Source organism: Salmo salar, chromosome 14 (assembly GCF_965601325.2).
Source record: "Salmo salar chromosome 14, fSalSal1, whole genome shotgun sequence".
NCBI classification, from domain to species: domain Eukaryota; kingdom Metazoa; phylum Chordata; class Actinopteri; order Salmoniformes; family Salmonidae; genus Salmo; species Salmo salar.
In genome coordinates, this window is record NC_138304.1 from 11,146,856 (window position 1) to 11,161,424 (window position 14,569).

General features: G+C 41.6%; 2 protein-coding genes across 5 annotated transcripts in view; both read right to left on the bottom strand.

Annotated features, from left to right (window-relative positions):
- LOC106568747 (phosphatidylinositol 4,5-bisphosphate 3-kinase catalytic subunit alpha isoform) overlaps positions 1 to 4,786 on the bottom strand; it is a 16,309-nt gene extending 11,523 nt beyond the window's left edge. For both annotated transcript variants that reach the window (XR_001320389.3, XM_014139360.3), the window contains exons 1-8: positions 4,425 to 4,786; positions 3,056 to 3,466; positions 2,653 to 2,862; positions 2,152 to 2,402; positions 1,540 to 1,785; positions 1,144 to 1,229; positions 907 to 1,012; positions 224 to 376 (exon numbers count right to left, since the gene is read on the bottom strand). Coding sequence is in view for 1 of the 2 variants with exons in the window: in XM_014139360.3 (XP_013994835.1) it covers positions 224 to 376; positions 907 to 1,012; positions 1,144 to 1,229; positions 1,540 to 1,785; positions 2,152 to 2,402; positions 2,653 to 2,862; positions 3,056 to 3,407 (1,404 nt within the window). In the remaining variant the exon portion in view is untranslated. The remainder of the gene's footprint in view (positions 1 to 223; positions 377 to 906; positions 1,013 to 1,143; positions 1,230 to 1,539; positions 1,786 to 2,151; positions 2,403 to 2,652; positions 2,863 to 3,055; positions 3,467 to 4,424) is intronic.
- Positions 4,787 to 5,849: 1,063 nt separating this feature from the next.
- Positions 5,850 to 13,899, bottom strand: LOC106568748 (calcium-activated potassium channel subunit beta-2). Of its 3 annotated transcripts, none has more exons than XM_014139363.3 (5): positions 13,764 to 13,899; positions 8,660 to 8,785; positions 8,275 to 8,442; positions 7,688 to 7,883; positions 5,850 to 7,402 (listed from the first exon to the last, which is right to left on the bottom strand). In XM_014139363.3, the coding sequence occupies exons 2-5, from the start codon at positions 8,719 to 8,721 to the stop codon at positions 7,118 to 7,120; spliced, it is 711 nt and encodes a 236-aa protein (XP_013994838.1). In that variant the 5' UTR covers positions 8,722 to 8,785; positions 13,764 to 13,899; the 3' UTR covers positions 5,850 to 7,117. The 3 variants fall into 3 exon arrangements, with proteins under 3 accessions (XP_013994838.1, XP_013994839.1, XP_013994837.1); XM_014139364.3 differs by lacking the exon at positions 13,764 to 13,899 and adding an exon at positions 12,869 to 13,199; XM_014139362.3 differs by lacking the exon at positions 13,764 to 13,899 and adding an exon at positions 11,501 to 11,709.
- Positions 13,900 to 14,569: the final 670 nt, after the last annotated feature.

Below are 14,569 nucleotides of genomic sequence, written 5' to 3' on the forward strand. Positions count from 1 at the left end.
CCCAGAGCAATATAATGGAAAGGTCATTTGGGGTCATCCAAAAGGGCTTATGAGAACAACGGCATCCTATTGTTGTGGGATTAACTTGTGTGTCAATGAGTAATTAATAAAGATGGATAAGAGGCTTAGACAGTGAGAGGGGAGATGCAGATTATTGGTAACTGTAGCTTTGTTTGCATGTCTTTCCATATGCGTGTGTAGCTAGCCAGCCAACACCTCAGACCTTGTTCGGATTGGAGCCGGTGACTCCGATAGCATTGAGCAGGTCTTCCAGGCCGTGGGGCACGGGCCATAGGTTGAGGGCCATCTTTCCAGCCACCAGCGTGTGGGTGTAATCAAACAGGTTGATGTTTCCCCAGGCTAGTGGACAGTGCTCCTGCAGCAACATTAGCACAATGATGGATTGTATGGTAGTCAATGTATGGAGATGCATTGAAATTGGGATCAATGTAAATCGAGTTTAAAAGTGTATAAAGAGGTTATAGAATCCCAAGCTATACAAGTACAAGATTGAAAGCTAGTTGTGCAAAGAAAACACATGGGACACACAGGTAGGATTTGTCAAAGCCAGGAAAGTGAGTGGTAATGTTCATATCAATTACACTACCCAAACACCCAATTCATTTACTTTTTCCACATCCCCATATATTCCCCAATCATTATTAATCTACACCAGGGATCTCAAACTGACTGGCGGCCCAGAGGCCACATCAGGCCCGAAAGCCGTTTCCCTCCAGCCCCCATGACAACAGTAACACCGACATTGGCCCCCAGGTATTTTGAGTTAAAGACCTGATTTACACTATTGATACTGATTTACACTATTGATACTTTGGTCAAACCAAAGTAACTTCTCTGTCAGAAACAACAAATTCCTGAAACCGGTGGGCAGGAGGGAGAGCTCACCTCTTTGGCCCCCTTCCTCCCTTTCACAGAACAGATTGACAGACAGAGTCGGGCGGCGCGGGGGATGTCTGGAATGTACATGTCGTAGTTCAGCCACTCGTTCCACCTTGGATGGACAACAAAAACATTCTCTCAAACAGACATCCCTATGAAGCCAACATTAAGTAGGCTACACTACAGTATGTGATTTAGCAAGTACTTCATTAAGTAATTTATTATGGATGCAGGATGGTGGACCTGGGGTTTGAGCATGGCACGCGCTGAGTGTTCACGTTGTCACACAGCTGCTCCCCACCGTGGTAAATCCCAGTCCGGACGTAGATCTAGATCAATAGCAGAGACACACATGAATAATTTACATAGACGTCTTTGACAGAAACCTTTATTGCACTACTAAAACAACAATGACATCCAGGACATTTGGGCCCCAAGCGTGATCTAAAATGTAGTTCCCCTTCTCCACGAGGACCTGCACTGAACAGAACTGACAAGTGGGTTCAGTGAGGATTTTGGGGGGGAAACAAGGAGGTACTACTTGAATTTGTGTAATAAGAACATGGGTTTTTGTTTTCCGTTGAAAAACATTTTGATACGCCCTACTGACCACCACCCAAAAGTCCTCAAGTACAGTACCTTGTCAATGTCCCTGATGTTGACATTGACATAGGTGGCACACAGTATCCTTATCCTCAGCGTGCCGTTGATGGTCCACAGAGACTTGGTGGCCGTCTCGCCGTTCATGTAGGGAGTGGCCGTGGAGATGCGGCGGGCATACGAGGGCATGGTAAAGGTGTCGATGGGCAGCTGTGAGTACAGGCTGTCCTTGGCCATTAGCATGAGGTTGGGCATGCGCCCCAGCATGATGCAACTCCTCACATACTGGGAAGGAAAGGCAATAGACATTAGGACATTAGACGCTACACCAAGCGAGAGGTATTAAACATGCAAAGAATGGAAACCATTGTTTTGCACAGTTGCTATTACCTGTGTAACATTGCTAGCTAGTCATTGGACAGTCATTCAAACATGCTACAGACAGGATTCAAAGTAAGAATGTCCTCAACACATTTTTCAAAGCCAAAGTTTCAAATCACAGACTGTCATAAAAAATGCCTTATTTGGGAATTTCTTCTTTCGTTTCGCTCACATTTATAAAACACACAGGCAAGAGACTAACTACAGATGTTTGAATGTATCCCTATTCAAGATGTGGAGTAGGCATCAGAGCAGTGTGTGTGTGTTTACCTTGTATTGACTCAGGGGGTATTTCTCCAGCAGGTACTCGTCACAGCCGCACACTTTGAGGATGTACTTGCCCTGATACTCCTGCACGCACATCTTGAGCTGCTCGTGGGACAGCAGCATGCTACGCGTCTTCTTGCGGATGGCCTCTGCGATCACGTGCTCCGGCACGCAGTCGTGGTTGATCTTCAGCGTATACTTCTGCTTGTCGTTGCTCGGTGACACGATGACCCATATGACCACTATGATTTGACCTGGAGGGAAAGAGGAATAAACGTGTTATTAAAGTATCATGGCGTGGTAAGCCAAGTAAATGTAAGTTCAAGTCTTCCACCATCCAACCTGATACATCACACGTCACCAAACATATATTTAAAACAAGTGGTTGGTGGTTCTGTCAATGCTTACAATAGGCTATTTTGATACAAATTTAGGCTGGAAAATAGCCCAGCCATGTACCTTTGCCACAGACCCCAAAACTTCATTGTGTCTCCCATGTCCTACCTTTGTCAAGCTTATTGAAGATGTGCTTAGGTAGTTCTACTGACGACTCTACATTGGGAGGGTAGACGTACAACGCTCTACTGATGGGTCCGTTAGTGTCTCGGAGGTCCACAGACTCCTTGCAGACATTTAATATGTTCCTTCTAAAGTCCTGGACCTCCGCGTCCTTGACCAGGTCAAACTCACATATAGGCATTCCTATGGCAAAACCTGCACACACACACACACACACAAAAAAAAGAAGAGATTTTCATGCACTTCTACAGCGACATTTTATCAAGCTTTATCCTCTCAGTATTCATGAAATTTGAGGGCTTGATTTCAAAACGGCCTGAGGCCACACCATACTCTGTGTGCTTATGCGACCTCAGTGACTTCGTATAAAGAATTACAAGAGACATACCAATTTCTCGGTTGAGTATTTTCTCCTCTCGGTTGCCTACTGGCTCGATGACTTTCAGGAAGGCCTGAAAAAGCCTTAGGTCGCACAGTCTCCTCGTCTCATCGTAGAACTCCTCTCTCTCAGCCTCTTGGGTAACGCTGACAAAGATGTAGGAGGTCTCCTCCTGCAGGAGGTGGTGGAGAGGATACTTCCTGGCCTCCTTGAAGAGTTCGTGTTTCACCGAAATGAGTGTGGCCTCACGTGTGCACTCCAATGTCAGAATCATCCCATTGGGGAGAAGGCAGTCCACCATGATGCTCGGGGGCATCAAGTGCATGCCCCATAGTTCCCCCGAAGATGGCCTGGGAGGCATGGTGGTCGGGTCGGCTGCTCCTCACTATGCTAATAATTACAATGAGTTGGGTCGACCAGCTGGAGAGAGAGAGGCAATTACATAAGATGCAGTGACCCATTTATAAAATTTCCATTCTGCATGAGACAGTTAGCTAGCTACTAAATATTTTGAATGAGAGCAGAGGCATTGAGTGCAAGTGCTCACTAGTAACTATCATATTATAGCAGGCAGTTGCTTACACTACATTATAAAATAATAAGTTATACTGTTCATTGTCCCCACCCCCCCCCCCCAAAAAAGGGAAATGCATGGGGACAGCTCAAGCAGGAAACTACAGTTCCTCTTGGACAGATGTTGCTCGAAGAAAACATTTTACATAACAATAAATAGTTTGATAGCTAAGTGGAGAGGTTGACAGGTCACTCACTGTGTAATCTGACAAACTAACAGTTGTAAAGCAATGTGTCACAACAAGTAATGGAACGGGAAGACTGTAGTTAGCTAGCTAATGAAGTAGCTACCTAGCTTGCTAACTAACAGTTAGCGGTTTAGAGAATTTAGTAACATCATTAATTCTGTCCTATGGGTATATTAGGATGGCACACGTTTGAGAACTAAACGGAAATTGTTATTTGCATTTTGCTTACTAGAATGCTTCTATAGCTAGTGAAAAACACCGGTGCCGCTAGCTAATATTAGCTAACAAACCGCTAGCCATTAGCAAGCTAGTTGTTTGTGCAGACTTAGCTAGGCTAACTGGCTCGAGCTAAATGTCCAATGTCAATGCCTCATCATATTTGCAACTAGCCGTGTTGTCGTCTCGTTAAATTATGTATTTATTAGTTATGATTGTCTTTTGACACCATTTTCTATTATATGACAAAATACCTGGCATTTGCAGGCAAACATTAGTTTGGTTATCGCCTCGCGCAAGTAACGCCCTGTTTTCAGTCATAACATGCAACTTTCTCCCGAGAATAGCTAGCAAATTTGAGGCAACTGTGAGCTAGCTAGCTAAACAAACCATATTCGTACCCGTTCTAGACCTCTCGCCTTTCAGACGTAGCGCTGGCTTGCTACTCCATCCAATTGTCGGGACAGTCCGGTTTCTCAACAAAGACGTCTTTCGCTATCAATATGAATGTTTTCCCAACGAGTAAGTCCATTACATTGCATGTCGTGATGCCCAGCTCAATAGCGAAAAAAACGGCATTTTGATTGCTCGCAAGCCGCCGGTCAGAGAGTTTAGTGTTCGTTTGACAAAGCTGCCTGCTTGGCGGTTTCCACTAGGTTCTATAGCCACAAAATCCAAATTGAAAAAAAAAATATATATAGCTGTTTGGTCTTAATGTAAGGTTAGGGTTGAACATAAGGTTGGCAGTGCGGTTTAGGTTAGGATTAGGTTTAAAATACAATTTTAAGAATATACATTTTAGAAATGGGCGGGGTTTAGGACTTTGTGGCTATAGAAACTGGTGACGACCATGGCATCGGGCTTTTGACCTCGGAAGACATGATGCATAGAATGTTCTTTCTGTCTTCTATTCAAACAATTTATGCCATCTCACCAACAGCATTTTAAACATTTGACATAATATTTAAAAGTGTAAAAATTCTCTAAAAAAGTGTTATATTCTGACAGCATTGCAACAAGTCAAATAAAAAATGCATGACTACAGTAAATATGGGGATGTAGGACAGGGGTTGGTAGCAGTAGTTGGTAGCCAGGGATGGTAAACAGGAGGGATGAATCTGTTTTAATGCTGGATGTGAACAAAACCCTGCACTTACAGTCCACCAGAACAATTAGGCCTACTGGTCACTCCTTATGGCTATCGATCCAAAACTATGCTTCTGGTCAAGGGGGTAACATTGTTACGAAGGGGACAGCAGAGGGGGTAAAATTCAAGGAAGCCACCTTTCTTGCTTGTAAAAGATGTACTGCTTTCCATTGCTGTCAGAGGGAGTTGGGCAAGTGGCACACCTCAAGACATTTTACATTTTAGTAATTTAGCAGACACTCTTATCCAGAGCGACTTACAGTAGTGAATGCATACATTTTTTCTCCGTACTGGTCCCCCGTGGGAATCGAACCCACAACCCTGGCATTGCAAACACCATGCTCTACCAACTGAGCCACGAGATGCCAAGTAAACAATACGTGTGATAACTAGTGAAACCGACAATGTCAAATATGTGATGAATCCATACAAGGTCTATTTCCATCCAAAGCCAGTCATATGCAAAGCCAGGGGCAAAGTTTGTCTCAAGCAAGGAAAGGCTGAGAAAGGCTCTGTCATGCCAAATGCCCTCAAAGGAAATTTGCCCAGTGACAGTGAGATAAAAAAAAATAGCAAAGTTTTCATTGGCATAGGTTCTAAGAAATTCTGAACAAGAAGGTAGGGTTTATTACAGTTGCGTCATTTGTAAACAATTGCTTGATTGTAGAAATGCATTAGATTCACCGTCAAATTTTTTATTTCATTTTGATATGCCTCACCATGGGAAGTCATAACTGCATCAATATGTTATTTTATGAGGTAATTTATTGCATACAGAGCAAAATGTATAAAAAATAAACATGAAAATGTAGCAACTTTCCTTGGTTGTCATCAGAGAGACACAAGACAAAGAAAAACATTTTTGCATAGCACACAATTTCTGTATGACAGACTGAACAATAAAATGGTAATAACTGTAAATAATATAAGCTATGGCTGACCCCTAAAATATGTTGATGCTGTCATTCAGCAATTTCCCCATTAGATTCAGCATATTCTAGCTAGTTCGGGTATTTCGACAATGGTCTTTAACCCTCTTCTGCAAAAATGACATACAGGAACTGCACAAGGTTTTAACTTTGCTAAACACAGTAGGTCATGAACAATTATCTTCAGCAAACACAGTGGACAATTTGGGAGAATGAACTCTGTCTCATTCCGTCAGCACAAATTTTGCTTGGCATTGTTGTCTGTGAGATAAAGGACACGTGCTCAACATTACTCCAAATTTAGGATTGTAAGTAGGGTCCCCAACTTTCTGTTCGAGCCCCGTGTTCAAAGTCTGCAAATCATTTACTAAGTATTTCTTATTGTGGTCGCATTGTCAAGCGGGAACCTGCAAGTTAGCCTTTCATTGTACTGTGTATCCTGTACATATGACAAATAAACTTGACAAGGTAGATAAAAAACATTAAAATAGCCTGTTAATTTCTGTGAAAAGGTTGCATATTCTGACATGTATGCATAGCTGCGGGAAGTAGGGGTGCTGAGGGTGCTGCAGCACCCCCTGAAAAATATGAATAAAAAATAAAAATGCATGATTTTTTTATTTTTATCACAAAAGTAGTGCACTGGGCCTTTAATAGTCCTGTATTAGCAGACCAATATAGCCATCTGCAGCGTCAGCGCGGGCTAAAGGTTTGTCCCCACCCCCAAACTACTTCCCACGGCTATGCATGCATGCATGTTGCTTTCCAGGCAACAGAGGTCGTACATTAATTTAGCTGCTTAGATGTCCATTTCAGAACATTCCTTTCACATTCAGTTTGCAACAGTCCCTAAGTAGAACAGAAGCAAGTCAAGCCACCTGTTCCAAATGTCTCAGCGTTGAGAGAGCGACATTACAAGAGGTCACAGGGTCATTAGGTTAAAACAATCCCTTTCATGTCATTACCTGTCTGGACTGGAGACCATGTTTGTCGCTCTCAGTTACTGCGCCAGCAAGCTTCACCTCTTGATCTTGACTACCTGCTCACACATAATGGAGAGGTACTGGGTGAGTTTGACCATGAAGATGATGGCAGTGCCCCCCGTGAGCATGCAGGAGGGCCAGAAGAGCGAGTAGAAGACGGCGCTGTGGCCGTACAATCGGGTCAGGAGGGCGCTCTCCTGCTGGTCGCTGGGGTCGTAATAGCAGGGTACCTGCTGGTGCGGCTTCAGGCGTTCTGAGATGTTCACGATCATGTGGTGCATGGCTGCAGTGTCCTTCTGGCACTTTGGTACGTAGAAACACTGGAAAGAGAAAAGTTGGTGGCAATGATGTTAGTTCAGGTCCCTTCAGCGTGCCTTAGTAAGCATCCCCAGATACTCAACGTGAATATTTATTTGTACAAATAAACTTGTGTTCCTGTTGACTTAAACATGGAAATAGAGCATCATGAGTCATGCAAAGCGCTAGGAGTTTTCCTGACCACGTGACCAGGAAGAAGCAGGCCCACATGACCCTGGCTTGTGCCAACAGCAATAGATTTCAAACCGTTCAGTCATTCACAGCCTCCATTCTGACCTTCCGTTCACCTCAAAGTTGGAGTCCCAGCTCTCCTCGTTGTGAGATAAGCGGCTGAGCCTGCCCGTGGTGTTGACACTGACGTAGACCTGCAGACAGGGGTACTTGGAGCCTCTCCAGCAGTCCGAGCCACAGCTGTAAGAGCAGTTCACGTCTGCCGTGATGGTGGAGTTGACCACGATACAGACACTCTCCTCTGTCCACACACTACATGGAGCGACGAGGGGAAGAATTCAAAGGTATTGTAGGATTTTAAACAGTGGCAGGTAAACATATTTATTTCTGTGGTCAAATAATATTGCAGAATGATTTTGGGGTATGAAAATACCGGGTAGACACCCCTCGGAGGTGTAATTTTCACATTCCACCATAGCATTTAAGCATTGCATTTTAGAATTTGCACTGATAACCCTCCATAATACTGTGGCATGCTGTGCCATACTGTTCACACAAAAAATACTGACAAACAAACATACTGCATCAACACTACAAAGGCAGGTTGATTGAATTGCAGTCTTTGAGAATTAGCAACAGCAGAGTTCACCAAAATGACAAAATATACAAAAAATGATCCACTGTCAGATTGATAGTTTAATACCTGTCTGCGTAAGAGCGCAGTATGGTGATGCCCAGGACAAAGTACATCATGATCGACGCAATGACCATGGCCAGGCCCAGGAGAATAGCCCGGTCCTCCCCAGCTTTCAGAGCCGTCACCGTCTTCTTGTCCAGCAGGTCAACATCCCGGAACTTCTGGTAGATGGACCTGAGGTAGTGGTCAGACCAGGTTTGGGGTCAAGTCCATTTTAATTCATTTTACAAGAATACTTATTTTTTACTTTAATCGTTTGAAATGTTCCTCAATTTAATAATGGGGAGAACCATCTTCTGTTTCCTACTTGGGGGAACCTCCACTGCATGTCAGCATAAAATATATGAAAATGAATGATTCAATTGGAGTGATTTTCAGAGTGACAGTGTACCTCGTCGCTCCTCCTCCCGATGATGCCCCCCCTGCACTTTTAGCCCCTGTCACAAAGAACATCTTCCCAGACACCCCAACACCTCTGCTCACAGAAGAAGCGGTGCGGACAGACTGCTGGAACAACCTGCACAAAATAATAGTCCGTTATCCCTCTGAACTCTATATATAGATAGTATAGATAGACAGATCAACAGTAGACTAGACATTTTGCTCAATATTGATTTGTTAGATATTGAGGAATGAAATGGCATGAAACATACTCATAATGACAGATTATTATAACATTGAATTAGATTAATGATGGTGATTCCTCGTATTTCATCACCGGAACTCTTCAGTCAGCCCGCTTATGACAACTTTTGCCAACTTTTGTGTCATGGAAACACTGAAATAGAACTCTATTGTTTGAAATATGACATTTATATGTACCATCACAGACACAAGGCAACAGACTGTTGTTTCAAGACAGTTTTGCAACTCAACTACAGAGACGGAGCAAAAGAAAGTCTACCTGTGTCGTGTGATTTTGTAGTCAAATTCACTACCTTTGTGTGAAAGCCAATTCTAAGTTGTTCACTAAATATGAACAGGTTGATCAAATTCAAAAGGAATGACAAAGTAGACCTATTTCTTCGAAAACATCAACAAGCATGGGTAGTAGAGATCCACCATAACCAGGATCGAGACGAAATTACTAGAATAGGACGGAAGTGTTCCTCTAATATTAAAGTGGACGGTTAGGTGCAGCATCACCAGGTAAACAAACATCTCATTCTGCAACACAAAGAAACGTTAACAAGGTGAGACAGGATAATAGATGATTAGGGATGAACGGTGTTAATGTCGATTAAGTTGTCATGAAAGACGTACCTGCTGGAGCATGAACCATTGGAACGTAACCCCTGTCAACACAAACTCATTGTGTCCTCTCATTTATCAACAACAACAAGCCATGGCTGGCACACCGAGTCCAGTAAAGGCATCTTCACTGAACATTCTACCCCAAAAAACAGACTGAAACAGGGAGGGACTACCTGAAGTAGTTCAATAAGAAGCCATCATTTTTGTTGTCTGTTGAAAAGTGTTTATCTTTCTTTTGCTACGGTGTGCACTAATGAATACGACCCAGACGTTATGACTTATATGTTTCAGGTCATCCAGGGGTCAGTGTGTAAGGTGAGGGTCGATGCAGTCCCACTTTGGAGATCGCCAGGCCTTTTATTGAAAGTATGATTTGGAACAAAGACATTTACATGACCTGATTGCAGTGGTGCAATACCAGCGTGTGCATTTGTCAATATCAATTGGGCAAAGCTCATGTCCCCTGGTATACCAATACTTGAGCCCTGAAACACGCCACACAAACTTTAGAGCGTAAATTGCGCTCCTCCAACCTTGAAGATTGGCGTCTGGCATGGTAGGATAGCCCTTGCCTCTGCATCTTATTTCTCTCATCTTAAGTCATAGATGAAAATAAAAACGAGACGGAAATGTACATATTTTTAACTGTTTTACTCCCTTCCCACTGGGCAAAAACTGGTTGAATCAATGGGGTTTCCATGTCATAAAAAAAATAAATCTATGTGATGACCTTGAATCAATGTGGAAAACTTATTGGATTTGCAAAAGTCATCAATGTAAGGGAATTTCGTCTTTATTTCACCAAACTTTTAACCTAAATCTTATGACATGGTGAAATATGTTGTTGATTTCGCGTTGAATTTACATCAGTTGACAACTCAACCAAACGTAAATCAAAACTAGACGTTGAACTGACATCTGTGCCCAGTGGGTTCGCATATGTCGACATGGTTGTCATGTGCTCTAAGTCTTCCACTTGCCAACTTAACCCTATTCCTAACAAGCTGGTCAAAGAAGTTTTCCCTGTAACAGGCCTACCAGTTTTGAACAATATTAACGCATATCTCTAAACAGCAAAGGGATTTGAAAAATGATAGGCCCATTTCAAAACTCCCTTTCCTTTAAAATATTCTACAGAAGACTGTTGCTTGTCTAAATGTTCCAAATGTTATTTGGGTGTTCCACATGGCTCTGTGCTTGGACCCTTTTTAGTTGATTTATTGTTATCACTTGTAAATGTCATCTGCAGACTTGCCATGCACTTTCACAGCTATGCAGATGACACTCAAAATGTAATTATCTTTTAAATCCCACAATACCTTGCAGGCAGCTTGCCTTGAGGCATGTATCAAGGAGGTTAAACATTGGATGACAACAAATTTCAGACTAAACAGAGATTATCCTAATTGGTAATAAAACACAAAGTTGATGTTTATTTATGGCCTTGTGTTTTTTTTTTTTTTATCTCCATCCTTGTACTGTTCAACTGTGGTGCGATTGTACATGCACATTAAATAAAGTTTGATTTGATCTTTTTATTATTTACAAATTGAGAAATACAAATTGTAAACAATTTCTGTAATAATTAGCATAACAAGTAAGTTCCCATAACATAAAGTGTGATATTCTTGTCTCCATACCAACAGTAAAATAGCCCAAAAACAGCCCACATCAGAAAGGTCTATGAGTTGCTGACTGACAACATTGTAATGCAAAGGCTTCCACAAACACTGCTGGATAGCACAACCTCAAATATATTAGAGACAATGGCATGGATAGCAACATAGTTCAACTTAAATGATTGACGGTTTAAAGTTAAATGAAGTTGAATAAAGTTAAATGACTGCAAGTGCCACGTCGTAACAGCATCACTTATTTTAAACTACATTTTCATCAATAGCTGTAATCGTTACATCTTGAGTGCCTGAAGTTGCATGCATAGCCTACCTATATTGAATTCAGCCAGGGAAATACTTACAAAGACTGTGTCCCCTTTGCTCCTGCTCCTGAGTATGGACGCTGGAAATGCTTTTTAAAAGCTTCTGGTCCAAAAGATTTGTAGCTGTGCTTCATGCACCACGGAAGTTAAAATTGCACTGGCAAGTGATTTTGTCGCTAATAATAAAAGGGATGGCCAGTGAAGTATGGAATGTAGCCCTGTGTTTCAGTCCAATTCAATGCCTGACCTTGCAGGGCTTCCCAACAGCTGGCCCATGAATGAAATTTAAGTCAAATATACCAATAGATATATAAAAAAATATGTACAAAAGCACAAAACAATTGGGGGAAATGGATTCCAAATATGTTTCACCTCTCAGATAATAATGTTAGCGATCTGATAAGAACTATAGTATCCACATATAGGTTCCTGACAATAATACTCTTATAATTTACACACTGTATATGAAACTACAGTGTAAAATATATGTATCTTACAATATATTATCCACATTTACTCTAAATATATCATGGAAATGGGCCAGTTCATATATGTTTAGAGTGAAAATGCATTTTCCTATTTCAAAAAACAATGTTAAAATTGTAAATGTATTCATTTCAGTACTTCAGGACTTACTGGAGGAAATTGGAGACAGTACTCAGCTAAGCATGATAGAGCCCCCCTACACATGAACATGGATAAGAACATATTGATTATAGATGGTTGCATACGGTTCACAGTAACCACTATTTTGAGAGAATAATTAAGGATAACCCATATGCCCTCCATGTTATCTAATTATGTAACGGTTGCTAAGTGTGCGCTATTCATCACATGAAGTAACAGGAGAGAACATTGTCTCTATCCGTGGCTAAAGGATGGCGATGATGCTTCATTGCCCATGGTTTGTGAAAACGCTGGCTACAGCAATAATGTACTTTACCTCTCTACATTCCCATTATCTCTTTAATGAACCATGTCCTCCTACCGTCGCGGACCCTGCGAGACAAACGCTTTACTACTCTCAAATTCTCTCCCAACGTTGAATCTTGTATTACAGTGGAATCACACCGCCTCTGAATGTGTTGGATGTGTCAGTGTCGTTCTTCGTTGACGTATTGATGTTTTTGTTCAGGTCAGGTCAAATCAATAGAAAGTGTTGGAAATGTCGGTTTTCCAACGTATACTTTTCTCTTGCTAAACGTGATGTTCAAAGGATGTTTGAAATACACTTACATAAGTGGCAATCTTTGGCAGAGCAACCTAAAACCTCTGTAGGACTTTTGTATGTGTGCGTGTTTCTCGTTGATCAGACTAAATTAGTCGGAGATGACATTCCATATTAATATACCATTTAACAGACACTTTTATCCAAAGCGACTTAAGTCATGCATGCATTTTACTTACAGGTGGTCCCGGGAATCGAACGCATTATCCTGTCGTTATAAGCGTCAAAGCTCCATGCTCTACCTAACTGAGCTACAGCGGACCATGAACCCAATGAAATAAGATAAATAAAAGTGAGGTGTTTATTTCTTTAGTTACAATCCCTCTGGGGACTCTGCTTTGATCTTCCACAGTTTAGTGGGTGCTAAATCTCACCACGAGGCCTGGCATTGTTACACTCACTACAGCCACAATGCATTTCAAAGTTGGCCCATGCTAATAATCTTCCTCTAACTTATTGGATACCAACATTTGCTTTTAGAGAATGTCTCAGGGTGTATTTGTCCTTCGAGTGATTATTGTTCTGTGGCCAGGTGTCCCAGTGATTAGTCTTTAAAAAGACACATGCTCCTTTGCAATGCTTCCAGCATGAAGCAGAAACTAGAGTAATTTCATAACCAAAGGTGTACAGAATGAAGAATGAGAATCGGAAAGTATGGAGTTATCGTGTTGACATGATGTTTGACACATGTCAAATGTCATACAATCAGTCACAGTTTATATATAACCATACAAACTACATATGTTGCTTTTGTTTTGCCCTCTGTTTTTCACCCACTCAAAACTGGTTAGTCTTTATGTAGTGCCAAATGAGATATAAAAAATGTAAAGGATGACAAAATCATTGAATTATCTTAATTGTTCTCACGTTTATCATTTGTGTCTATCAATCAGTGTCATAAAACATGTAATCTAGTGTAACATTGGCACCTCTGACAGTACATGATCTTGTTCACTTCATTAATTGTAACACATCCCACAAGTTACAACACTTATTGGTGAGTGTCTTGGTACCTTGTGCATTTGCACATGTCAGCTAACAATATATATATGTGTGAAATCCGGTAGGTCTTACCCCTTGCTGGAACACTGTTTTCATCTTCCAGGACCAGGGGAAGGGATTCAACTGTCAGTGTTGGCTCTCTCCAACTCGGCGTCGACTCTCAGTGACAAGCCTGCTACCTCTTATTTAAACTCCAACCCCAGTCAACCGCATGCTTGCCATACCTGTGTGGGTAACTTGAGTGACAAGTACCATACCCCATGCTTAAAATGAGTTGGTCAAGAAGTCAAGACACATTGAATTTGAGTGCCTCAATGTTTAGCCATTTTTTGGGGCCCAATGGCTGTCTGACACAGTTATAGCATTTGCTTAGGTGTGACGGTGTGTGTGTGTGAAGGAAGCAAGTTTGATGTACAGTACTCTGTAGTGCTGGAGTACAATTCATTAGTAGGGTCTACACTGCAGCTATAGAACAGAATATATTTTTCCTGTTTTGCCACAAGGTGTCTCTGCTGCCATAGAAACAGAAAAATGCAAAGCAGCTTCCCAGATTTCCTGTTATTATCTTCGTGATTATCAACTAAAATATCTTTATTTTACAATTTTGAGATAACATTTCAATTGAAATAAATGGCATATGCTAATTTATTGTTTCATTCATTTATGTGAATTTTGGAATATTAAATTCACTAGATATAAAATTCAGTATATATTGTGTACAAAACATTAAGAACACCTGCTCTTTCCATGACATAGACTGACCAGGTGAAAGCTATGATCCCTTATTGGTGTCACCTGATGACAAAAGATTTAAGTGACTTTGAACAGGGTATGGTAGTAGGTGCCAGGTGCACCGGTCTGAGTGTGTCAAGAACTGC